The 26,894-nt window shown below is 38.1% G+C and overlaps 1 protein-coding gene across 2 annotated transcripts; it reads right to left on the bottom strand.

Annotated features, from left to right (window-relative positions):
• Positions 1-26,894, bottom strand: CCDC34 (coiled-coil domain containing 34). 2 transcript variants are annotated; one of them, XM_020790434.3, is made up of 8 exons: positions 26,741-26,894; positions 26,231-26,469; positions 20,992-21,121; positions 17,340-17,447; positions 14,187-14,345; positions 11,849-11,990; positions 7,209-7,299; positions 1-4,743 (listed from the first exon to the last, which is right to left on the bottom strand). In XM_020790434.3, the coding sequence occupies exons 1-8, from the start codon at positions 26,819-26,821 to the stop codon at positions 4,683-4,685; spliced, it is 1,011 nt and encodes a 336-aa protein (XP_020646093.3). In that variant the 5' UTR covers positions 26,822-26,894; the 3' UTR covers positions 1-4,682. The 2 variants fall into 2 exon arrangements, with proteins under 2 accessions (XP_020646093.3, XP_020646092.3); XM_020790433.3 differs by lacking the exon at positions 1-4,743 and having other exon boundaries at positions 6,167-7,299.

Genomic DNA, 26,894 nt, shown 5'->3' with positions numbered 1-26,894 from the left:
TTTTTACTTTTCACTAATATTTTATAGAGATGCTTTCTCTGCCTTTTGTTATAAATGTGCCTCTTTTAGGCTGAGATCTTTATTCTTACATGATTTAATTTCTACCTACAACTTATCTGTCGCATTTTAATACCTGCAACTTCTCATAGTTGTAAGACTTTGGTATTTTGTTTAAGCATTTGTGCCTATGGTTTTTTTCATAGGTGTAAGATGTTTGCATTTTAGAACAACTCTGATTTTGTGCATATGGAATATATAAACAATGTAGATAAATAAAGAAATAGACAAGCTGATGTTGCCTGGAATTATTGCAAAAGTGAAAAGATTTATGCTTTGATAGATGAATTTTAATAAGATTGTCTGAAATTGTTTGGTGTTATTCTGGAATTAAGCATTTACTGGGAAAAATGTCAGCTGTGATGAACACAGGCTTCTGATTTTTTTCCTGAAGGTCTATAGGAAGAGTAAAGCACAGAATTTCTGGGTCTAACATTTGAAGTCAGTTTGCCCCATAGCTCTGTCAAATGGGTTGGTGCAGAGGGCAAAGGGAATAGTTTTTTGGGATGATTCGTTTTTTAAACTTGAGTGCAGAAGAAATTAAAAAAGATGATATTGTTCTAGAACACAAAAAATATAGTCTTGTTAGCAACATAAGTCTTTCTGTTTGCTCTCGAACAAAACAAAAAGGGTGAGCCCTCCCCAACACTTTTGTGGTTGGATTGTCCAGAACAGCTCTTGGGCTTCACTGGGCCATTTAGTTCTTAATTATCTTACCCTCTGCACCAGGAAGTCAGTGGTATTGATGGTTTCAATTCCAATTTCCTCTTTCCTCATTTTAAAATGACGTAGATACTTTCAAATTGACTCAGACCATCTTTTTAACCCTAGAAACACTGAAAGAATAAAGATGAGCTGGCATGTTGCTCCACTTCAGACATAAACCGTGGTTGCTTGTTCTACCCTGCTATTTCACACCACCACCACCAAATCTGGAAAATACCCCCTATTTTGTACATTGGTCTGAAGAGACTGCACATCTTGAGTGGTTCACATAAACATCCTAGCAATAGGGATGTCAGCTGTGCATTTCAGTTCCTCTCCATTTAAGCAATTTAGTCAATGGAAGATTATGCCATTTTATATTTCTTAGTCTTTAAGATGAAAAAAGCTCTCAGTTGTTTGGTTGCAACAGAGTAAATTTGCAGCTTCCCCCTGAAAACTGTCAATAGTAGTGGGCATTTCAGATGTGATTTATATTACAGTACTCATTTAAAAATTCATTTTATGACTCCTCTTATTTCCTTTTTGTTCATCAAACTCACCACATCCTAGTTGTTCCCACCCTCCAATCAATAAACAATGATTCCATCTATCTTACTGCTTGATTATAAAAAATACTTATCTGAGTGTGTATCACTGCTTCCAGGTATTCATATATATCTTTAGTATCACCAACTCCATACAAAGAGGAAGTAGAATCAAATATCCAGCAACACTTCCAGAAGGACCTTAAAACCAGATACATTCTCTGACATCACACTATCAAGTATTGCTTACTTAGTATGAAGTCATTTGAATAGATGCACTTGCCTTGTGTATGCAATTTTCTTGAAATTTTACTGAACATTAGTTTTCTACATTTTGATAATACTGAACTGGGTTACATGTGCTATTAAATTGAGTTCATTGAAAGTCAAACTGTCTTCAATGTCCAATCTTAAAACTGCAGTGCAAAAACGTGTTTTTCTCCACACTTTTGGCAGCCAACCAAGCAATACTTTCTTCCTTCTCTCCCAGAAAAACCATTATGCTGACTGAACTGTAGCCAACATGTGCACTCATGACCAATCTTGCTTAAAACTTTATTCAGAGGAGAGAAAATTGCATTTTGTATTGCTATTGCTAAGGTTGTGTAAGGGCTTTCATTTTGAAGCTGCTACGTTATTTGTTTTATTTGTAGACCACCTTTCTCCCAATAAGGAGACTCATGGCAGCTATTTAGACATTTATACAGGACTCCTTGCAATTGCAATATGTTACATAAATCAGATGGAGTATCTCTCTCCCTGGGAAATGTTTTAAAAAAATATACAATTAAATTATACTTTAAAAAAAAACAGGAACACTGTCAGTCATTCCCTGTGCAACTTTCTGCTTCACAGGTGTTCAGTGGGAAGGAGGAGAATTCCCAAGTATTCACATCTTGGCACTGCCCTCTACCATTTTAACATGTGCTTACATCAAGAAAGTTGCACTTCAGTTCAAATGTATCTGTCTAGGAAGCACTCTATATCATGGCGGGGGCAAAGTGGAGAGGGTTTCCTCCTTCAAATTTCTAGGAGTGCACCTCAGCCAGGATCTCACCTGGAAAAGCAACACGCTCCAGGTGGTCAGGATGGCCCAACAGAGGCTCCATTTCCTAACAGTCTTGCGGGAAACAAGGTGGCACAGCGGCTCATGACATCTTTCTACTGCTTTCACCCTGTCTTTCAGCAGAAATTACAGAAGGCTAACTTGGCTCATTACAAGCAATCAGCATTTGCCCATGTGGTAGGCTCTTCCTTCATGGACAGGATCAATCTAATTAAAGTAACAATTCTTTCCAATATAGCTTTTATCCTTCATTGTTTCTTCACATTCACCTCCTTTTACTAGAAATTAAAAGATGACTCAAAGATGGCGAATGAAAGATCAGTTTTGCTCATCAGATATGATTAAAGGCACCTTCTCCTGCCTCCACCATTGACAATGACATTACCTAAATGTCATGGTATGGTATGCTGGCTTAACAACCACAGACAAGAAGGCACTACAGCGGGCACAGAAAATCATGGGTTGCCCTATGACCTAACTGGAAGAAATTGCCAGTTCCTACTGTCCCAACAGTGAGTAAAATCCTTAGGGATGACTCTCACCCGGGACAGCACTTCTACCATCGGGCAAGAGATACAGAAGCATGACAAGTAACAATTATAAATTGGTAACATAAAGGTAACATCGTTTTTGCTCTAATTTTATTATAATGAAGATATTGTTTTATTTTTGTTTAAAAATGAATTTAAGAGTAAAGCACTAGTAACAACCTACATTAACAGATAACAAGTTACTTTTAATGAATGTTACATTACAGTAACTTTTGAAAATAACATTCTCATTCTAAGTTCTATATTTGGCATCTCACCTTCAATTGAGAATGACTTTCTTCACTGTCACTTCACCAAATGCAAATTCTTGGCTGATGACCATGTATGTAAAAATGCAACACACTGTGACATCACATGCACTTCCTGTTGTGAACCAAACTGTTCTGTAAAATATCCACTAAAAGGTCTACATCCCCTATCTGAGATGAGATGGCAAGGCCTTTAAAGACTACCAACTCATTTGTGGAATTGCCTTCCTATGAGAATTCATTCAGCTTCTATCCTGTTGTTTTTTAACTTCAGTTAAACACATTGTCAGGTTTATGGTTTCCACTGTTCTTTACTGTGGGCACTGTTTCTGTTGTTGTTTTAACCAGCAAAAGGCTTTGCTCTATTATATTTTACTGTTGTTTCTTTCTATAATTTTTGTATATGAATTATGTTTAGAAGACAGCAATATTTGTTTAAATAATTAGACATAAGAAGTCTGACATTTAATAATGTAGTTAAAGTAAACACATAGAGCACCCTCTCTTCCCTCAGTGACAATGTCCTCAAAATAGCTCATTTTTTTCTGTTGCAAAAACAGTGCAACAATACAACTAATATATGATTTCAGGAAAAGGCAGTCAAATATCACCATCAGCACAAACATTTGCCGGCGTATAAGACGACTGGGCGTATAAGATGACCCCAACATTTCCACTCAAAATATAGTTTGTTATATACTCGCCGTATAAGACTACCTCCTCTTCTGCACACCTTCCACACACCAAATAAAAGGTGCTATTCATTGTCGCCGTTGTATGGCCGCAGCACTACCACAGTGCCTCCGCCCCGCCCCTGCATCTCCCTGTGACCGGCACTCATGTGCAAGTGTGCACGTGTGAGCTCTGCGTAGAGAAGGCGCGGGCCAGAGCGCTTCCTGCTGAGCAGAACGGGCCGGTCATGTCGAAAAGCCTGGCACCTGTCTCGCTGCTGATGCTTGCCATGGCCGCACTGGATACCGCGCGATACTAGACGGTATGTAGAATGAGATGAGCAGGCATCGGGAGGCTACTATGGGCAGCTATATCTATCCCAACTGAAGTGCACCCAGCGTATAAGACGACCCCCCCCACTTGGAAGCATGTTTTTCAGGGCAAAAAAGTAGTCATACACCAGCAAATACAGTAGATCTTACATGCAAAGCAGCAAACGTATCTCTTTAGTAAGTTCCCATGCAATGGAGGCATATGAGTATTTTACCACAAATACTAATGAGATTATACATCATAATGATTGTTTTGCTTTTTCTCATTTAGAAGCATCAGCAAGAGAATAGCAAACATATTTTTACAGTCGACATGATTCCATAGGAACTAGTGTGGAAGACCAAAGTAAAATGTTAACTCATTCACAGATACTTGAGAGAGTTTAAATATCAATGTTTCTACAGTATACAGGTCTCCCATCAATGCTACAACTCACAGTATGGTCTGCTATGCCTTGTTTATTTCATGAATGTTATATGGAAAGCAGGATCAATGACTAACAGCCTTACATCTCTTGATTATCTTCAAAATCCCCAAACAGACGAACTTGAGTTGAGATTGGAATTCTGCAATTACAAAGACCAGATAAAACGTGAGCATAGAGAACCAATACAATGATAACCACTTAACATAGAGTAAAAATAAAATGTTTGAAGCAGATTTTTTAAAAAACTGAGCAGGGTATGGATGAGTGTGTACATAACTCAGACCATTGGCAGTTGCCTCTGGTCTGAATGGACACCTTTTGGTGAGTATCCGAAAATGGAAGATGGGCTACATGGCTTTTTCAGCAACAGTGATCTAACTATACTAATTGAAAAAAGGAGTTTAATTTGCTATCCAAATATAAATATGTAAGCAACTTAAATATTTATGAGATGAATAATAATTGGTGTGGTTATCATCACTAAGTAAATTAAGCAGCCAAGCAAATGAGTAAAGCATATAGAATTGCACACAACCACTTATGGCTAGTCTTACCAATAGACAACCTGGGGCAACTATGAGGAGCCCAGCATCTGTTTAGGGCCTACTGGTGAAATCTGTTGTTGACCCCTTTAAAAAAAGACCAAATCTGATCTGGTAATTAGGACAGCATCTGTTAGCAGTGTTCTCACAATGCCCAAAGTGATACTGGGAATACGATTGGAATATATTGCAGCTTAACCTAGTTGCCCAGCACTGCAATCAGTTGTTCATTGACAGATAAGCCATCTAGGTCCTACCAATAGGCATTACCCAAGACCCCTCAAAGTTGGAGCTAACGTTTGATTCAACATGAACTTGATTGCTGCTATTTACGTGATATTATTCAATATAACGTGCTTGCAATGTAATGGAAACTGAACAAAGAAATAACTTATTTCCAAAACTATTCTTTACAGATCCCATCTTCAGGTATGTGCCCAAATCTCTTCAATAGAGAGAAGATAGGAATAGGGCACAGAACTGCAGCTGTACAATTCTAAATAATGTCATGGTTTAATATGGTCATTCAATCTGTTACCAGTGTCATTAATGATCCTTTCACCCATAAAGACAGAAAAAAATACAGAATTGAATATTCTAAAACATTTTTTTAAATAATCTGGTTGTGAATTCAGCTGATTTCGTCAAGTCTGATGTAATAACAAAGAGAAGACAAATAAATGATAAAAACATCTGATTTGTAGGTATATGCAAGAGGCAAAACAGTGTGCTTAAATATGAATATAAAGGTAGCCTTCACCATACTGTTAAATGGGAAATAATTATAAGGACAGTCACTCCAGTGGTAGCCATAGCATTACTGAGAGTGATACCAACATCTCTTTTCTGCTTGTTAACACTTTTGAATCTGTTCTCATGACCACACTGAAGCAGTTATACAGTTCTGTATAACAATATTCAACTTATATCTGGAGGGGAGGAGCAAGAATTCCTTGTGTTGCACCATGTTTAGAAAACTGCATGTCTGAATATTCACTAAAGGAAAAATAACAGATAATCTTACAATGGAATCAGCCTTTATTTTTCAATTCTACATTAGCTGCCCATCAGTGCAAGAATCATGGTTCAAGTATAAAATGTCTAATAAATCTCTCTTTTTGAAAGATCAGTTTCTAATTAAAGTAAACATTGGATATGAATTACGTATCTAGTTACTGTTGGCATATAATTTGTTTATAACAGCAAGACTTTAATGTCTTTAAAGTACACGGTATTTTGTAAAGCCATCAGTTACTTGTTCTATAAGATGCTGTTGCCTATCTATCAGTTCACTTTCTTCCATAATTGCTTTCAAAGATTAAAACAAAACTTCTTAGCAGAACGTATAATGCAACTATAATAGTGCTATAACCAATGAACATTTATTGCTTCTTCATAACAGAAGGCATTTCACAAATCATTTAACAGAGATAACATCAGAAGGTTCTCATACATTGCATTCTGAAATTAGCTAACCAAGCAATTAAGATTCAAGCCAACAGAATTCTATTGATGTTAGCAAGACCAAAGAGGCTTAAATCCAAAAGTTCACTCATAGTATAGTTGGGGCTAAATTTTTTCTCTTCCTTTTCGATGACATTCCAATAAAGTTTTAAAGCAACAGCTATCTCAACAACAAGCACAGCACCACCAGGAGTTACACTTACAAGTATAGAACCTTAAGTACACAGAATATTGGGGAAAAGCTAAAAATAATTTTTATTGTTAAGACATGACTCAAAATACATTATATTCCATACAAAAATACATTATACATTAAAATATTGTTTACATTGTCCCAGGTGCTTTATTTTTCAAGCTAAAATTAAAAACCTAGAAAGTTGTTATAAATGCTTCTAAAAAAATTATCTTAATACAACATCTTAACTTACAACATCTGGTTTAATTAAATTTAAAAAACAGAAAAGTCTCCCAATACTATCTCCGAATTCTGCACAATGATTCAATACAAGGATTGTTCTTGGATTTAGGAAATGGCATTGAAGAAGGCTTATATGTGTGACTGGATATAGGTCTCTTATTGCTCTTCACTGAAACGTACTTCTCTTCCTTAGGAGGAGGAATATGGATTGGTTTCCAAGGTATGGGGTTGTAGAAGGCTGGAATTGGATAGGCACTTCCATCTGGATATCCTGAAATGTTGAGAAAGGACACACAATTAAGAACTAGTACTAGTGCTCAATTTCTCTTCAAATGAAAGCAACCTTATTCTAGCACTAGGGATGGGCATGATATTTTTCTTTTTCTTTCATTCTGGGTTCTTTCATGGCATTCCTCTATTTTACATTGTTATCTAATGATCATTTTGTTTTACACAAACAAAAGCCTCCTTCAGGTTATTTATTTTCTGTTTTCTTGCAATCCATAAGCTCTAAATAACCCTTAAAAACAAATCCCAAAAATCAGATGCAAGGCAACAAGGAACTGATCTACTTTGAAAGTAAGTGCATGAGAGAAAACAGCAATATGAGTTCAGTGATGCTCACCAGACTCTCTGGGGCTAGGCAACAATAGAAAAAAGGCAAGGAAACAGCGAGCCACTGGCTGCCTGGCATACAGAAACATCCACTCACCAACACAACCAACAAAAATGCAAGAAGAACATGAAAGAAATGCCCCATGCTGTATCCAACCAACAAAACAAACAAACCAGTGGTACACTGGCACAGCCACAAAACGAATCCACATGTCTCACATACCCTCACAGAAGAAAATAAAACAGTCCCAATTGCCCCACCAAAATATACGCCTTTAATGAAATATACAATAAATTAATGAAACAAGCTACAAGCTTCTAAAAATTTAAACAAGAAAAGCACCTCAGTCACGCACACTCACTCACTCACTCTCACACAGAGAACAGCAAAATAAGACTAAGACACACACACACACACACACACACACACACACGCACACACACATGCAGAGACTTTCTTTCAAAACCGAAAAAGGAAGAAAAAAAAAGAGGAAAAACACACAATCACCCCCCTTACTAGAATATATGGAAATTTCTCTCCTCCCCATCTTCACTTCTTTGCATTCAGCAGGCAGGAATAGGAATGCAAGGTCCAGGCAGCAGTAAATTTAATCCTAGAAAGGAATCGCTGGGAGATCCACATGCGTCCCCTGGCCTCTCCATCCATCCATCAAGGACAGGAGTGCCCTCCAGGGAGTCCAGCATGGACTACCTGGCCGCCAAGTGCCTCGTGTTCATCAGCACCAGGGCCCTGATCCACCCAATCTCTAAGGATGGAGGAGGAGGAGGAAACACATGAGTTTCATCTCTCAATACCTTAAATTTATCAGCCTAAATCCAGTGAGGGACAGCTGGTGACAGACCTGCCTCTATCAGCAGAACTGAGAGGAAATTATCTCCTCTCCCACTGGAGACCTACATGCATCCCGAAATCCTGCCCTAAAAGGCTAAGAAACCACCTGGAACTAGTGACCAAAGATGCTGAAAGCTGCAGGAGGAGGAGAAGAAAGATAGTTCTGTTGCCCAGCACTACAACACCTGTGAGACAATGGATTTAAGCCATGTACGTCACACTGTAACACAAAATGAAGCAATAAAACAGAATGCATTGTTTTGAGGTAAAGATACAGGAACCTGAAGCAATTACAGAAGTCTTGTTGTTCACTGATCTCTTATTTATAGCATAATGCTCATTATAGCGTCATGTTGCCTCTACGTGTATCCAGTATGATAGGACAAAAGGCTAATTCACAAACTAAGTGCTAAAGCTGTTTGGTACACTATAGCCACATTTACAATGATATCTTTGATTCCATGTAAACATTTTGGAATAAATCAAAGTTCAAATTTGGCAAATCATGTTTACATGGCATTTCAACACATTATCTGGGCTTTGTAGTCACAGCTATGTAAACTCCCTAATTCTGTTACACAAAAGTATTACATCGGCTGCTTTATCCATAACATTGAACCAATAATCTAATAACATACTCTTGTCTTTGGAAATCAGTTTATAATTTTATCTGAGCAGAGAATATTTAAGACTAATCTATTATTTTAGTTGCCCTCCATGAACGGCTGATGATCAGACTATTACGTATTATATTAAGACCCCCAAAGACTTGTAATATGTGAAAAAGATTGAATTCTGTGGAAGTTCCTCCCCTTTGTTCAAAACTTCCCTGGTGGGATATCATATTTACTAATATAAAGGAAGTTATTGAGGTGGCAAGTGTCCATTTGCTCTGAATATATTTTCCTCATCTTGTCATACACTGCTGAACAGTTTGGGCAGGTATTAAGGACATATTACTTCATAAAACAGGAAATAAGATGGCACCCATTACCATAGAAAAGCTGTGACATATCAAACGTTTTCAGTCCAAGGTATTTCAAATTATACTGATGGATCAAACATCAGATATTGACTTATCTGTATTAAAGACAAATTACAAATGAATTCTTCTAACAATATTTATATAACCAGCCAAGGATGATAAAGTGAAGCATGGGCTATAAATTTTAATTTAAATAAACTACAACTACTACTATCATGTCTTTGCAAATATAGTAATACTACTATGAAGTATTCCTATGTTTGCTATGTTTATTAAAATGCTACCATCTAAAACAAAAAACCTATTTTTAAAAATATCTATAGTATAACTACTGCTTCTAAGAATTCTGAGCAAGTTTTCTTTAACCACAGGCTAGCAGCTGGAAAAACACCAGGAAGCATACCCCACCTCCTTCTTGCTTGCATAGAGCCACACCTTGGAGAGCTAATTTGGCAAGTGAGAGGGAGCCCTTCTGTAAGCCATTAATCCTACAGAAGAACTTTCCAACTTGGAACTGAGTCAGGAGGCAACAATCTTTTCTGGGACTTTATGATGATAGTTAGATCTTTTTCATAGCTGTATTTATTCATTTTTTAAAAAGAGCACCTACTTTAATAAAGTTAACAGTTACATGTCATCAATGCGTATAGTCAGATACAATGTGGCATTTACTATAAATAAAAACAAAGTCATAGAGACATTAAGCCACACTTAAAAACTACAACAGCTCTATTGTATAAGATCCCAAGTATGGAAAATCATGAAAAAGAATATTCTGTCATATCTCTTTGCAATCATCCCACCTGCTCATTTGGTGCAATGTCCCACCCACTCATTAACTTATGCAACGCTATTCAGAAGGATCCCCAACTTTCTGAAGACATGTTTAGAGAAGCATCTCTGAAGTTCCTTCACAGGTTTTGGAGCTCAGGACCAAGCCAATATTACAACACTAGAAGCCAGTTTATTTCACCTTGGCTTAGCATTTATCATACATCCCCACAGAAGGGGAAGTATTTGGTATGGGCTATGCTTAAGATTTTGACCAAACTCCGGGAGGCAGTGGAAGATACTGCAGCTTAAGATACTGCAGCCAGAATATGGTGTCTTTACCATGTCAATCTTCTTTGACTGGAAAGAAATGTCTGTTGAGATTTTGATATGAAAATATATTAAATATTAATGTTGTATAATTAAATGTAAAATGGCTGATTTTACCTGAATCACTGTACTGATTGAATTCAGGTGTGGGTATCAAGGATTAAGACTTAATGTTGCACAGCTGTGTACATGATGAAACTTTGTATAAAAGAAAATGAAGCAATGGATTTTCTGATTGGTCACAGAAATGTACATAAGTCATGTGTAAAATGAATGTCTTTATCTGCTGTAAGTCAGATCACTTTTTCCTATGCTGTGTGTTGCTTCATGTCATGTTACGCTGCCAGAGGAATGTCTATTCTCTATGTATATATGTAAATAGACTAAGTTGTTGATTTTACTCTCTCAGTGTCATAAGTATCTCTGCTAAACAATATCTCCTTGCTCTGCTGATGTTATGAGAATACAGGTTATAATCAAAATTATCAACACATATTTCATCAGGGTGGTCAAAATGAGGTCTGGAGTATTTTCCACTGTGTGAACAAAACTAGGAAAAATACTTTTAATAAATCGGTTAGACAAGTGTTGGCAGCTGACAGAAAGTACTGAAGCCTCAAAATACAGCATGAAAGAAATATACATCAGTATTTGTAATCAGCCCATGCCAGAAGTGCAACTGATTTTTGTACTGGATGTGGTATTTAGTGGTCATAAAGAACAGCAGCCTCCCTTCTGCACTCAGCAGTTAATTTTAGGTTTACATTTATGTAACATGAATGTATTTGACAATTGAGGAAAAAATGAAGGGAATGCTGTTTAAATGACATGTCTACATTAACTATAACTTTCTCTTTAAAAGATAGGCAAATCATGAATGTACTGTCAAGTAGTGACAACTAGCTGATTTCAACAGAGCTTAAGCCTGTATAATGTAATTCAAGTCAAAACTGAATACCTTTTGCAGTCTATCTACTGCATTACCTACAGATATAGAACTCTATCTCCTTAAATAAAGCCTTCAGGAATAATTAGGAAGGTATCAAAAAGATACTAGCTGCAGATCTACTGCTTAATTAAGACTACAGATGGGCAAATTACCAGCAATTACATGCTGAAGAATCCCAGCAAGGACTCATTAACTGCCATAAATGACTGAATGTTACACCATTTGCCTTCCACATGCATAATTAAGCAACAGGATTTCAGCCATTATTACATAAGTTACAAAGAAAGTGCATTTGTTTAACTAGGTCAGATACAAACCAGTAAGCTTCCCATTGACATAGGCATAGCCAGCTGGTGCTGGGCGGGGCTTGTTTCTAGAATTTTGCAGCCATTCTTTAAACATCTTCTCAGATTTTTCTTTTTTCTCTTGTAATTCAGCTTCCCTTTGCTTTTCCTTTTCCTGTTAAAGGGTAAGAGCCGAGTATGTCAAAATGCCTACCTTGTTCCAACAACATCCTAACATACACTTCACCGCTAATCATAATTAACTATTTGTAAGTCCCACTAGTTTGAATTGGAGATATTTAAGCACATGTTTAATTTTTCCACTGTAATAAAAGAGATATAAATTGTATAACTCTGATTACACTGTGTAAGTGTGATTACATTTGTAATTTCAGTATTTGAAAAGCTTCAGGTAAATTTTCATTATTTACAAATAAATTTACCGTATTTCTGTTAGGACACTGGGTAGTAGGATGGAAAAATCGCAATTCCAATTACACTTTAACCATAAATGCAATTAATGATCACTATTCTTTCAGTACTGGGCCTGATTCACAACATTTCTCTTCAGGTACCCTTAAACAATATTCAAAAGATAGATTATAACAAAAAATAAAACAATGTGTAATTCAATAACAAACAATAAACAAGCAAACAAACAAATAATGATAATGTCAGCTATCTTGCCAATGTTGCTTAAGGGCACCTGTAAATAAAATATTTCCAGGCCTTTTCATCTGTTTTGGCCTTCAAATGTTTTAATCAGTAATTTGTATTGTTATACTGTATTTAGACATCATGAATATACTTTCATAAATATATCATGTATACATATATGAAAGTAAAATATATTTATACATCAACTACAAATATAGCATAACAATGCAAATTATGGATTAAAAACATCTAAAGGCCAAAACAAACAGTCTGGAAGTATTCCCTGGTACTGAAATGGTACCAGTGAAGGAGACAGGCATGCTTCCTTGAGGAGGTCACATCATGGCTGAGGAAAAGCCCCTTCATCTGATATCACCTGCTTCTTTTCACTTAGTGAAGGCCTTGGAAAACAGCCTCAGCAAAAGATCTTAGGTTCTGTGGCTTTTAAGCATTCTGTTACATTTGGCGGTAGGTGATTCTTCCAACACTCATTCCAAGATGGTAAGGGCTTTAAACTATGAATTGTACCCAGATTGCTGACATGAGGTATATGTGAAGGCCCATTAACACCTAGAAAATGCTATATAAATATTGGCATTATTACTTCTTCTGGGCAAAAGCATTTGGCTTGCATTGCAATAGCACCATCATATATGTTAAACCAAACATTTCAAATTAAAAGCACTATTTTTGGGAATGGAATCTCCTTGCATCTGCAATATTTACAGGCAGTTTTGTGACAGGTGAGCAAAAAATATAACTGATCAGAGAAATTCTGCCATTCTTTAGCAGTGTTTAAAAACAAGAGTACCATGAACAGTACATGGAAAAGGAAAGAAGCGTGTAACCCACTAAATCTATATACAGTGGTGCCTCACACAACGATTGCTTCATACAACAATGAATTCACACAGCGGTGGGTTTCTTTGAGGAATTTCCCCCATCGTTTAACGATGTTCTCTATGGGGGAATTTCACTTAACGATGTCCCTTTTTCGCTCCTGTAAAAGTGTCTTAAACTGTTAGAAACCTGTTTTAAATGCTTGCAATCGTTAGCCCACCTCCTGAACCCTATGCAAACTTAATTTGGTGTTGTTCTGAGTCGTTGTTAATTTTTGGTGATTTTTTAAATTCTCCATTGAAAGCCTCTGAATGGTCCGTTCAAAGGCTTTCACTGGAGAAAACAAAAAATCACCAAAAATTAACGACAACTCAGAACAACACCAAATTAAGGTTGCATAGGGTTCAGGAGGTGGGCTAACGATTGCAAGCATTTAAAACAGGTTCCAAACATTGTAAGACACTTAAAAATGAGCGAAAACGGACATCGGAAAGGACTTCAAAAGCACTGAAGCCGGCATGAAATAATGATGTGGCATGAAATAATGATGATTCTCCACAGATTAATGTACATGTTCAGTATTTATTAATCACCACTTCAAGCAATTCAGATTATAAAGCCAGAAGTAAAAAACGTACACTAAGTCGGAGATGCATTTCACTCCAGGAGTAGGTGAATAGAACTAACCAAAATAAATCCAACAAAAAAAGCCAAGTCATATGCTGAAAAAACTGACAAAATTCCAGTATTAACTAGCCAAACTAAATAGGAGGAAAACCTCTTTTAGATCACAAATATACTAATAATTTACTCTCTGAACAGTAAACAAAAATTAGCTAATTTTAATTCAAATGAAAACCAGGAAAATATATACCCTCTCTTCCTTCTTTTTCTGAACGTCTTCTGATTTCTTTTTCTTTAGCCATTCTTGGTACATTTCTTTTGCTTTTTCCTTTGATTGTGCTTTCTCAAGTTCTCTGGCTGCTTTTTCTGTCATTTTTTGGCTGACTTTACGCTCCCTTTCTTTCCTTTCCTATAGATAAGATTGAATATATTCGAGAAAAAGACCATAAAATAGTAGAATAAGCTAGAACCAATCTTCTAGATGTACTTTTTTATATGCAGGAAGTATCTCTGAACATCCTTCAAGGTTATTTGGATAACCCTCAGGGATACTTGTTGAAATGTGGAGATCAGGCACAGGCTTACCACCTCAGTGAGAACTTGGCTAAGATTACCAACATCTGAACTGCTTGAGGCTATAGTTAAAAAGCATAAAATTCTTTTTTGCACTGAACCTGCAAAAATTAATCTTTGATATAAACAATGTCTACAAAATAGCAAATATTTTATTTTCCTTGCCATATATAGCTTCTCCCAAACTAAGTGCTCACACAGGATTCTAAGCTGATAAACCACATGAATGCAGGGCCAGTATTGTAACCATAGTCCTTGTGGACTAACTTCAGTTGAAGCAATCATTTGTTTTTACATTTCTTCTCAGTTAATGATCTAATAATGCAATATGCACTTGCCAATAAGTATTAAGGTTGTACACTTATTTCATAAAAGAGACCGCCAAGATTGCTTGGCTTGCTTTACATCCAGATTAAACACAGAGCACACAAACTTAGGCCGCAACCAAAAAGGGAATGTCAAGTTCTTCCCACTGCTCAAGCTTATTTCAGAGTTGCAGGCATCAAAGTCCTGGTTCAAATTTTGCCTACTTATTTCTAATTATCAAAAAGTTTAACAGGAACAATGCCTTGCATAATTTTAAACAGGTTGGTGGCTATAACCAAGTATTCAATTATTTAATGCACTTCTGGTCCACATGAAAAGGGCTAGAAAATACATATTTGTTATCATAAACAGTGTTCTCAGTTTGTCATTCAGAACATTTCCTTTGATCTTATCTTTATAAAATCTACTTCTTAAAATATCTGATGAGTTTACATACCGCTTAATATCACTACTTAATAGTGATTAATAGTGTTATGTCATATATTAATTAATTCTAAAAATACCAATTGTCATTAGGATGAAAGGTTCAGTGACCCCACCCAAGCACATTCCTAGAGATAACACAAACAAATGCAGTGTATGTAGTAATACACACTGTCAGCTTTAGGCCAATGAGAAACTTGAAGAACAGTGCCAATCAAATTCCTAAAGTGCTTCTTATTCGTGTAAACATTCATTATTGCAAACAGCAGCAAAGCATATATGCACACCTGTTGGCGGAAGAGAGCAAGACTGGAGGGCACAATCCTGCAGTACAGCTGCAATCTCATTGTGTCTGCACACACCTACTGCTGATGAGCACAGGTTGGCAACTCTGTTGCTGTTTGCTGGCACATTCCCTGGTTCTAAAAAAAGTCCTTCTGAAGCTTAAAACAGCCCAGGCAGGAAAAGGAATTATATTTAAATAATAAATCATGGGTCTCCAAAAATTAATACTCTTCTCCAGCCTCTAGGGAAGTTGAGGGAGAACAGCCCATGAAGGCCCAAAGGACCTTGGGTCCAAAAATGGTCTCCAGACTCTCATAGGTTGCCCACTCTGGCTTAGAACTTGACAATGCTCAAGGCAAACATATTTTTCCCCTTCTGTGGACCAAACTGGGACCTTTTGTTCCAGTTTTATACATCTATAGCAAAGAAAGGTGAAAAGAGCTGGACACATCCCCCAAAGCTGTTTTTGAATCCCCTGCCACTCCCTTCTTTTGAAAAAATGGTAAATACAGTAGCAGCTCCTAGAATCCTTCAGGGATAGTAGTTATCCATTCTTTCAACAGGCCACAAGCCCACTCTTCTCTGTTTAACTCCCAAAATATGTTTTTCAGAACTGGAAGTGGACTTCTTGCCTCATAAGTTTTATTTTCCCATTTTGTGAATCCCTTGTGACACTCACAGGATCTTGGGGCAGAAAACAGACCCCAGAATGTGTCAAATACAGTGCTAACTTTCAAATGTCAAAAGAGGTAAATATGTGACCTTGCCTACCACGTGCACAAGAAAATTGCTATTCAGCATCAGTGTCTTATTTTATTTTAAAATTCACTTTGAATTTCCGTGTTATAGTCAACAGAATCACTAAACTGGATTTTTAAACAATTAAAGGCCAAAGCAGCAATAACTTAAAAGCCTCATTTTCTCTAAAAACAATAAATACAGGGAAGCACACACCTTGTTTTAAAGTAGCACATTGCTTCAGAAGTATGATTTTATGGACTTAAAAAAATAATATCACTGATGAGACACTTGATAATTTAGTGACCTGGCAACAGTCTGGCTGCCAGCTGGAAGTGCCATAAAAAGACCAGGGGTGCATGTGGTCATTTTTGGCTCTCTGTTATACTACTAGTAGCGGAACAATGTTGATTCTCAACCAAACAGGATGATTTTGTTACATTTTCACCTCTCATTTCCCCAAAGTATCTGAACCTCTAGAAAAAGAATAAAGGCTGCACATTACACCCACTTATTTGGGAGCAAGACCAAATGAAGTCAATAGCGTTTATTTTAAACATGTATAGAAGGAGATGCTCAGGCCCTGGGATCTCAATCTAACACTTCTGGAGTTCCCCAGATGACCACAAATCCTCCAAGACACCATTGTTTGGTCATTTCCCATTTTGTATTGGCTTTTTCCCCATTCTAAAATTGTGAAATGCCTCTCCTTAGTCCCTTTTGGGAACAGCATTAAGTTAAAAACGGGCTAATATTTTTGGTCCCAACACTTTTACTCTTGCAAAAATTGAATTCTACCCTTGGACTGAAAAAGGTTCTTCCCTGCTAATGTACACAAAAGCCCTGCTAAATTTCCTGTTTATTTAATTCAATACAGTCATTGTGAGGAAATGGGACAGGTTTTTGTTATAGGAACTCTGTGTAAGAAATTCATTCTTGCTGAACTACAAAAATTCACAAAAATAACGTTTTGATAGCTTGATCATGAAGCACAATTAAATCACTGTAAAAATGTGAGCTTAAATTTGGAGATAAAGAAGTTTGTCACCCATTTTACCTCTTCATTTTTTTTCTGGACCCACTCCCTGTGTCTCTCTTCAGCAAGTTTTTTTTTCCTTTCACGCTCTTGTTTTTCCTTCATTTTCTCAATTTCTTGATTCATTGCCTAGAAAAGAGGTTGTGTAAGGTTCTGAAATTTGGATTTAAATGCTTTGTTACTGCAAATATTTGGCAATTTTTAGTTTAAAACAAAAATATAAGTATACTAGTTACTAGGAATTTCTTCTTGTTAAACAAGTTTTTATGTGTGAAAAAGACATCAGTAGCATTAGTCAGTTTTCTCTGAAGACCATAGTGAAGTCTGTATGGATGAAGCAGAATAATGTGAGATTTGGACTTCTGGAATTCAAGTCTGTTTCCAGGAAACTAAGAACACATGGAATTCAAAACTGTATCTTAAGGGAAAAGATAGCAAGTATATAATTTCTGTATAACATCTGTAAGAAAAGAAACAGCTTCTGAAGCCCCAATTCTTGTACAGCAGAAGTCTGAATATTATGCTTCCTCAGTTGTTGCTCTATGATATGTGGCTGATGTTTGAGGGGGGTCTCATAGCCCCCATTTATGTACACTAGTCTTCTGCTAAAAAAAATCAATAATGATTTATTATTATTATTTATTGATTTGATTTTTATACCACCCGTCTGGCTGCCAAGGCCACTCTGGACAGTTTACAAAACAGAATAAATCAGTAACATAACAAACAAGGATAATCAACAAGGACCAAACAAAATACTGTGTAAGAGGTACTAAATCAGTTACACTTAAAAAAAAACCCCACACAATAAAAGTATAAGTAAAATAAAGGCATGGCGGTGGGTTGGATGTTAGAGATTAAATGCACTATTGTATCATGGTATTTTAATATCCAGGAAGGCCTGAATGAATAACCATATTTTTAATAGTTTTTTTAAAGTTCCCAATGAAGAGGTGAGGCAAATTTCAGGCAAGAGGCTGTTCCATAGTTGGGGGGTGAGCGCTGAAAAGACCCAATTATTGGTCATCTTTTTTCGGGCCTCCGTCGGGTTCAGAAATCTTAGTCGCGAAGCCTGGGAAGATCTTACAGGGTGGCCAGATCTGATCGGAAGGTGTTCTGCCAGATATTTAACAGTGGCACTTATTTTAAAAATGTTCTGAAACATTTTACAGTACTTTCTCTGAAGTATTTTTTTAAATGTCTCATTAAAAAATAAAGGTTCATCATACAATTTTCCCAAGAGATAGTTAGATCAACCCTTTATGTAAAGGGAAGAGGGACAGTGGTTGCCCTCTGCACTAAGCCTTGTTTCTGTCTCTCCCTTGAGGTCAATGGACAGTTGCACGGGGATGTCTGAATGTAGTCTATAAATGCAGAAGTCAACACATATATGCTACAACTGGATAATGTAGAAATATTTTTTAGTTGACATGCATTTTTTTAATCTCAGGAATGCTGGATTCACCATGAGAGATCTATGTGGATTGCTGCTCTGCCCACCAAGGAACTGCAGAAATAGCCATTATTCAGTCTATATTTGCTTATGTGTTTGAAAACAGTGCAAATCATAGAATAGTGAAGTTGTAAAGGACCTATAAGAACATCAAATCCAACCTCCAGCTCAATGCAGGAATACAAATCTCTAGCACAGACACATTTAAATAGAAAGTACAAAATTTTATTTATTTTTACTTATTTATTTAAAATATTTCTGTCCTACCTTTCTCCTTAAAAGGGCCCAAGGCAGCTTACATCATTAAAACAATATTTAAAAGCCAAAAAACAGTAAGCATATAAATATTTTAAAAAGAATTAAACAAGTATTATATTAAAATGGTAACTAATATCAATTTTAAAACACATTTAAAACAACAGAGCACAACAATTCATTTAAAATACTTCTCAGACCACCAGTCATTAACGAAAACCCTGCCTGAAGAGAAAGGTCTTTGCCTGCCTGTGGTAGAACAGCAAAGATGGTGCCAGCCTAGCTTCTGGTGGGAGGGAGTTCCAGAGTCTGGGAACAGTGACAGAGAAGGACTTCTCCCATATCCCCACCAAATGAATCTATGAGGGTAGTGGGACTGGGAGAAAGGTCTCCCCTAATTATCTGAAAGCCCAGGCAAGCTCATCGAGGGAGATGCGGTCTTTTAGGTAGCTTGGACCCAAACCTTCAGAACTTTGTAGATTAAAACCAGCACTCTGAACTCTGCCCCTGAGATGTAATTACGGCATGTGTCACCGTGTCCAGATCAGACCTCTCAAGAAACAGCTGCAGCTGGTGCACTAGTTTTAACTGTGCAAAGGCACTCATGGCCACTGCTGGGCAACCAAACTTAGAGATGAATCCAGGAACACACTCAAGCTGCACTCCTGTGTTTTCAGAGGGCGTGTAACTATATTTATTTATTTATTTATTTATTTATTTATTTATTTATTTGATTTATATCCCGCCTATCTGGTCCAAACGGACCACTCTAAATCCAGCACAAGCTGCAACCCTATTCCTTGATCTGTTTTTTGACTGACCAGGAGCACCTCTGTCTTGTCTGGATTAAGTTTCAGTTTATACACCCTCATCCAGTTCATCACTGTCACCAAGCACTGATTTAGAAGTGAAACAGATTCCTTTTATTTTGATGGAAAGGAGAGATTCAGTTGGGTGTCATCAGTGTACTGGTGACACCAAACCCCACAACTCCAGACAACCTCTCCCAGTAGTTTAATGTAGATGTTAAATAGCATAGGGGACAAAACAGAACCCTGAGGGCCACTACAGGCCAATGGCCAGGGTATCAAACAAGTGTCCCCCAGCACCACCCTCTGAGTTCTCCCCTCCAGGAAGGACCAGAACCACTGTAAAACAGTGCCTCCAAGTCCCATCTCAGAGAGATGGCCCAGAAGGATACCATGGTTGATAGTATCGAAAGCCACTGAGAGGTCCAGCGGAACCAACAGGGATACACTTCCCCTATCCAGTTCCAGGTATAGGCCATCCACCAAGGGAACCAAAGCAGTCTCTGTCCCATAACCAGGCCTGAAGCCACACTGAAATGGGTCTAGGAATCCCTGGAGCTGAGAAACTACAACCTGCTCCAGCACCTTGTCCAAGAATGGGATATTAGAGACTAGCCAGTAATTATCCAATACAGTGGTGCCTCACAAGACGAGTGCTCCGTTTTACGACAAAATCGCATTACAACAAAGTTTTTGCGCTCGCAAAACGATGTTTCCTATGGGGGAATTTCGCTTTGCGATGATTGGTTCCCTGCTTCGGGAACCGATTCTCGCAAAACGACGATTTTCCTACAGCTGATCGGTGGTTTCAAAATGGCCGCCAGGTAAAAAAATGGCTCCCTGCTCTTTTCTGGGATGGATTTCTCACTGCACGGGCAGCGAAAATGGCCGCGCTATGGAGGATCTTCGCTGGACGGTGAGTTTCAAGCCCATAGGAACACATTAATCGGGTTTTAATGCGTTTCTATGGGCTTTTTAATTTCGCTTTACGATGTTTTCGTTCTACAGTGATTTCGCTGGAATGAACTAACATCGTAATGCGAGGCACCAGTGTACTGTTAAAAAAATAATTATTTTTAAACAGTAATAGGTAAACCCTGTATTTTGGTACCCAACAGTTTGTTGCCAAATGTAAAGAAAAAAATTAAGTATTTACCTCGATAGTTCTTGCTTGTAAGCGAGCACGTAGCTCTTTCTCTTTGCAAAGGAACCATTCTTCCCATGGTGAGAGATTATTTTCCACAGGTAATAGATCTCTCTTTTTTGTTTCTTTTATGTACTCAGCACTGTGAAGGGACATATTACAAGTTAAATGAAACAGCTCATAGAGTACTATTTTAAGGAAAACTGTGCTGAACATAGCATTATTTTGACTTGGATATCTGGTTCCGGTGTCAGATACAGGAGATTTGGTTCCCCCTATGTGTCCAAGACAGGGGTGGGCAATTAATTTCTATAGGGGGCCACATGTAAAATCTGAACTGTGTTCGGGGGCCAAACCAACTTTACTTAAAAGTAAAATGAAACAGTGATGTTATGATTGCTTTAATTTTAAACTTGTTAATCTTCACAAATACTAAAGAGTTTTTTTGAGGTACAGTGCTGCCTCGCTTAACGAGTGCCTCATATAGCGACGAATCCGCATAGCGATCCCTTTTCCGGGATCGCTAATGCAGAGGCATAGGGTCGGCCCCAATGGTCGAAACTCGCATAGTGAAGATCGGTAAGTGTTTCCCTTACCAATCTTCACTTTGCGACGCCCAAAAATCAGCTCCAAAATGGCCGCCAGACACCTGAAATGGCCGCGCACAGCGTTTTCGCGCCCTCCCCTCGCTTACCGAGGGCGCAAAAATGGCTGCCGGACTCTGGAAACTTCACTAAACAGTGAGTTTTGTGCCGATTTGGAACGCATTAAACAATGTTTAATGCGTTCCAATGGCTTTTTACTTTCCGCTTAGCGAAGTTTTCACATAGCGAAGGTTAATCTGGAATGGATTAACCTCGCTATGCGAGGCACCACTGTATGTTGAAGATAACATAGCCGCCTAGAGTGGTCAATATGACCAGATAGGTGGGGTATAAATGGAATAAATAAATAAATAAATAAATAAATAAATAAATAAATAAATAAATAAATAAATAAATAAATAAATAAGCAACTGATCAACTTTAGACAAAAAGCTATAAATGGCTTTGATGTTCAACTTGTTCAGTGAGAGAAATCCAGTCTGTCTCGGGCTTGAACAAGTGCTTGAACACTGGACTGGAGCGACAGAGAAGAGACAGAGTATGTAGCCTTAGGCAAGCTGCAGAATCCCACTTATACACGTTCTATACCCTGAAAAAGATCATTGTAAGTTTGAATTAACTTGATGGCACTAATTGCTATTATCATTTTCTACAAATTCCCCTAAAGCGGTGCATATCAATTCAAAACAATAAAAAAGAAAAGTAAAATTAACAATGCATGTGGAAACATCTTGACAAAGGCAGCCTGGGATCTAAATATTTTTAATTATATTTGTCAGGTTTAGCATTATGTCAGATCAGTACCTCGGAGTCACACGTTTTGTTCATCAATCAGCTCTATACTACTTACTAAACATATTAATATATAATAGGTGGGAGAGACAGTGGTGTATTAATGAGAGAGGGGTGAGCAACCTCTGATCCTAATGAGAACTTCAGTGATCTGAGTTATGGTGTGGACTCTTACTCTGAAAATTGCCAGGAATAACTAAACATGACATGTGAATGACAACTGCTGTAGGAAACTTTGAATTAATGTGGGACAGTCTCTCCAGTCACTGAGCAATCAGCTGAAAGCAATCAGCTGAGGATCATAAAGTACAAATGGAAAACAGGTATTCATTTAAGAAGTGAAGGACCTGACAAGTCCAGAAAATTCAAATAAGCCTAGAAAAAGATAGGAAACCAGTAAAACTGCCACACCATTGGAATAATATGATCAAAACATCCAGTCTCTGTTATAATCTACCTGCCATATAATGAAGTTGCACTGTTTTCTAGACCAACTTCAAAGGGAGCACCAAAGAGAGATTAACTTCACTGAATCTAATCTTATTATAATGGTCTGACTTTTAAATGGGAAGCAACCCTTAGGAAGCAGAAATTTATTTATTTAAGATATTTTATTCCATCTTTCTCCTTAGAAAGGACCTAAGACAGCTTAAATCATTAAAAAGACGATATTTAAAAGCTTAAAACAGTAAGTATATAAATACTAAAAAGGATCAAACAAATACCATGGTAAAAAACAGTAAACAAAAGCAACACCAAGAACACATTCAAAATAGTAAGGTCCAACAATTCATAAAAAAACCCCACTCAGCCAATCACTAAGAGAAAGCTTGCCTGAAAAGTCTTCACCTGTTTGCAGGACAGCAAAGATGGGGCCAGCCTCTATAGTGGGAAGGAGTTCCAGAATGTGGAAGCAGTGACAGAGAAGGCTCTCTCTCATGTCCCCACCACACACACCAGTGAAGATGGTGAAACTGAGAGAAAGGTCTCCTTAACACCTGGGCAGGTTCATAAAGGGAGGCACACTCTCAGACCCCAGATGTTTAGGGCTTTATAGGTTAAAAGCAGCACGTTGAATTGTGCCTGTAATTCAGAAACAGCAGAAAGCAACTGGTTGGTGTAAAAATGTTACTTAGCCTTTTGTGCTCTATTAATACCTCTTTCCTAATAAATGAAAAGCAGCAGGAAGAAGAGATTTTGAAGGGAAAGAGATAATCTCTTCACCTACTATTCATCTAACAAAACTTATGTCCAGAGGTTTCTTTCAGTAAGAAGGCAAATTTGAGAAGAGTCACACACTTGTTAACAAGCCGCCAAGAGTGGACGAGTCGCCCAGATAGGTGGGGTATAAATCAAATAAATAAACAAAGTAGTGAGTCTTAATATATTTGCCTAATTGAATGAACCAGTTATGATGGAAGGCACTGTCAAAGAAGGACCAAAAGCCGAAAAAAATTCAGAGCCAATCCCTGTCCATGATTAAAAAGGCCAAGAAATAAAACAACACATGAAGTAATTAAACTTATGGTTTTGTGTTTACAGGTGCATTTTTGTGTCAAAATACACACTATGTAAGTATTAATCTTCAGCACAGTCAGTATGTTTACAGCTTGGAGGCTTTGTGACATCGTAAGAAATGGGGCAATCAGATAACTATTAAAGGAGACAATGTCTGACGGCATATGTTGCTATTGCCTAAGCAGGTATGGTTCTGGTCAGTGTCTTGGTAAGACTAATTGGAAATAACATATAAGGCTCCATGATGGTAGGAGGCTCCATGATGGTGGGAAGGTTTGATACAGGTGTTAAAAATAAGTACTGAGTGACAATACACCAATATAGTCATTTAATACAGTGGTTCTTAACCTTGGGTTACTTGGGTGTTTTTGGACTGCAACTCCCAGAAGCCTTTACCACCAGCTGTGCTGGCTAGGGTTTCTGGGAGTTGCAGTTCAAAAACACCTGAGTAACCAAGGTTAAGAACCACTGATTTAATATATGATCGCTGATGGTCAATAAAGCAATATTTTCCAAGTACAGTATTCAAGGTCACAAAGTTACTACATGCAGTATAATTGCTAACTCTTAAGAGTATCTCTTACAGCAGGGGCCTCCCCAGGTGCTCCATGACTCTTTAAGAAGGGGAAAGAAATCCCATGTTTGCATTTCCTCCCATCATTTGTTTTAGCAAAATAATGCAAACTGAAGAATGGTTTTTTGAAGTCCAGAAGGGAAATTTCATTCAGAAGAACTAGGGTGGCCTCTGGAGGAGGCTGGGGACAGGTTCCCAACAGAGGCTGCCTGCACATGAGGAGAACATAACTGATGCTCATCTATCAATAATGAGACACCATCTAGTCCCAATACAAAGAATTTCAAAAAAATGTACCAGCCTGCCCCCCCAAGCAAAGACAAAATGTTGAATTTTGTTTTCCTTTCATATGAAAGCAAGGAACTACACGCCTCCTGCTGCCAATCCTAATTTTGCCAAATCTGGCAGTCCCAATCTCCACATTTTATGTTCACAATCCCAATTTTGGAATATTAAATTAATTAAAACTCCTAGAGCCAATACAATTTGATTTATGATGAACTTTGAACTTCTATGCTTCTTTACACTTCCCAAATGTTAACACCCAGTTTGATATAAACTTCTGAAAGAACTCAAAAGCTCCTTTCCCTCCTTCTTTCTTTTTTATTCTTAGATGTATTGCCCAACTCCGGTCTTTGATTGAATACGCTGGTACCAAGTACACATCATTTAATTTTCATCAAATTTAGAGGACATGAAACTTTCCTATCTGGTATATCTTCCTTTAAAATACTGAAGAAACACAACCTTTTTGAATAACGATTTGCAATTATTCTGGGGTACAGGTGCAAAATCTTATCCTGCACATATTGTGAAAAATATGTGCACCTGGTAATTCAGATTCCCATACTACAGTACAAAGTGTGGACTGAGAATTAGCTAGGCATGAAGTTGCACTTCTCAAATCCAGCCCCACTAACACATCCCTATAAAGCACATTTTTGTTATTTGAGTCTGAGAAGGGTTTTTCATACTTGATTGTTGTGCTGTTGCTTTTTAAATGTTTTTAGAATTGATCTTATTTACCATCTTTAATATGACACTTGTTTAATTCATTTTAAATATTTGTATACTTACTGTTTTTAGCTTTTAAATATTGTCCTTTTAATTATGTAAGTTCCCTTGGGTCCTTTTAAGGAGAATGGTTCCAGGATGTGTGCAGTCCCTTCCTCCATGCCTCAATGTGGCTTTTCCTGCAACACTCTAGTGAGGCTGGAAAGGTGCAAGACCAGCCCTATTCATCAGAGGCAAGCAGGAGCATAGACTGCACATGGTCTTCAAACCAGGAAGTTCTACAGACCCTTCATACTGCTGACCAGTTGTGTCAGAAACCCTTACTAAATACACTTGTGGCAAGTCAGCCAATACACTGCAGGTGATGATACATGGTACAAAAAAACTTCCATGTTACTATCAGACACAAAGGCTGAAAGTTTTAGGTGGGTGTGTTAGTCTGGGCAAGCATATCAGACAAAATCCAAAGGGGGAAAAAGAATAAAAATTAAAAAAGACAAAAACCTAGAGACATCTTAAAAACTACAGTATTCTATTTCAGTGTGAGCTTTCCAGGTTCAAGCCAATGAACGTTTTGAATATTTTACTTGTGAAGTCTGTATTTTATTCCATATATCTGAAGTGGACTTGACCCACAAAAGCTCAGGGAACCTGAAAGAGCTCATTGTATCCCTTCTCTCCTGAGAAACAGTCAGGCCCCCTCCGTTTGACCAAAGGTGGGTGTGCGAAAACGGGAGACCCGCATTACCCATGGTGTTTAATCCTCTTGGAGAAGCCTGACCCACTGCTAGCTGATGTTGCGTCTTCCTCTCGTTCCTTGCGGTGGAAACCTGGGAAACTCTGGTGGAAACGTGGTGAAGTCAAGGAGAAAACGGAAGACTTGCCGGCCCCCTCATCGTCAGAGCTAGCAGGGGAGGATGGAGTAGAATGGGCTGCCCCCCGCCTGGCCCTGGGGGGCACAGAAGTGGGCATGATGGTGACAGGGACCTACAAAGAAGGGACGAGAGAGTGAATAGCATAGCCATTTTTTCCGCCCCTTTTCAGGAGGCGCCTTGTTCCCTCCTCTCCCCCCCGCGCCCCTCCCTCAGCTCACGGATACCCCAGTTCCCCACGTCTGCACCAACCGGACCAGGCCGGCTCGGCCTGCCCGCCCTCCCGCGCACCTCAACGGCCCGGTGTCCGCCTAGCACCGCACCTCCCCCCCCCCCCCCCCGGTAGCCCTTCCCAACGATTTTTTGATCAAGGAAGGCAACTGTACCTGAGGCCGCCGCTTTGAAACTCGCAGCGCCTCCTTCTCTCCCAGACGTCCCTGCGGCACAAGCCTTGCTCCACCAATCATTAGGGGCACTGGGTGCCATGGCAACGGGGACGCCTCCAGGCAACGGCGCGTTGCCAACCGTTTTTTGGCGTCT

This window comes from Pogona vitticeps, chromosome 1 (assembly GCF_051106095.1).
Source record: "Pogona vitticeps strain Pit_001003342236 chromosome 1, PviZW2.1, whole genome shotgun sequence".
NCBI lineage: Eukaryota > Metazoa > Chordata > Lepidosauria > Squamata > Agamidae > Pogona > Pogona vitticeps.
The sequence above is the reverse complement of the archived record's forward strand: the minus strand, read 5'-3'. Positions and strand labels throughout refer to the sequence as shown.

What these genes read in the sequence shown, in the direction of transcription:
- CCDC34 (XM_020790433.3), bottom strand. Translation starts at nt 26,821, where the DNA reads ATGATTGGTGGAGCAAGGCTTGTGCCGCAGGGACGTCTGGGAGAGAAG. An exon ending in AAGAGGATTAAACACCATGG is followed by an intron (nt 21,122 to 26,230) that starts GTAATGCGGGTC and finishes GTCCCTTCACAG; the next exon opens with TGCTGAGTACATAAAAGAAA. An exon ending in TGTCAATGGGAAGCTTACTG is followed by an intron (nt 7,300 to 11,848) that starts GTTTGTATCTGA and finishes TCAACATTTCAG; the next exon opens with GATATCCAGATGGAAGTGCC.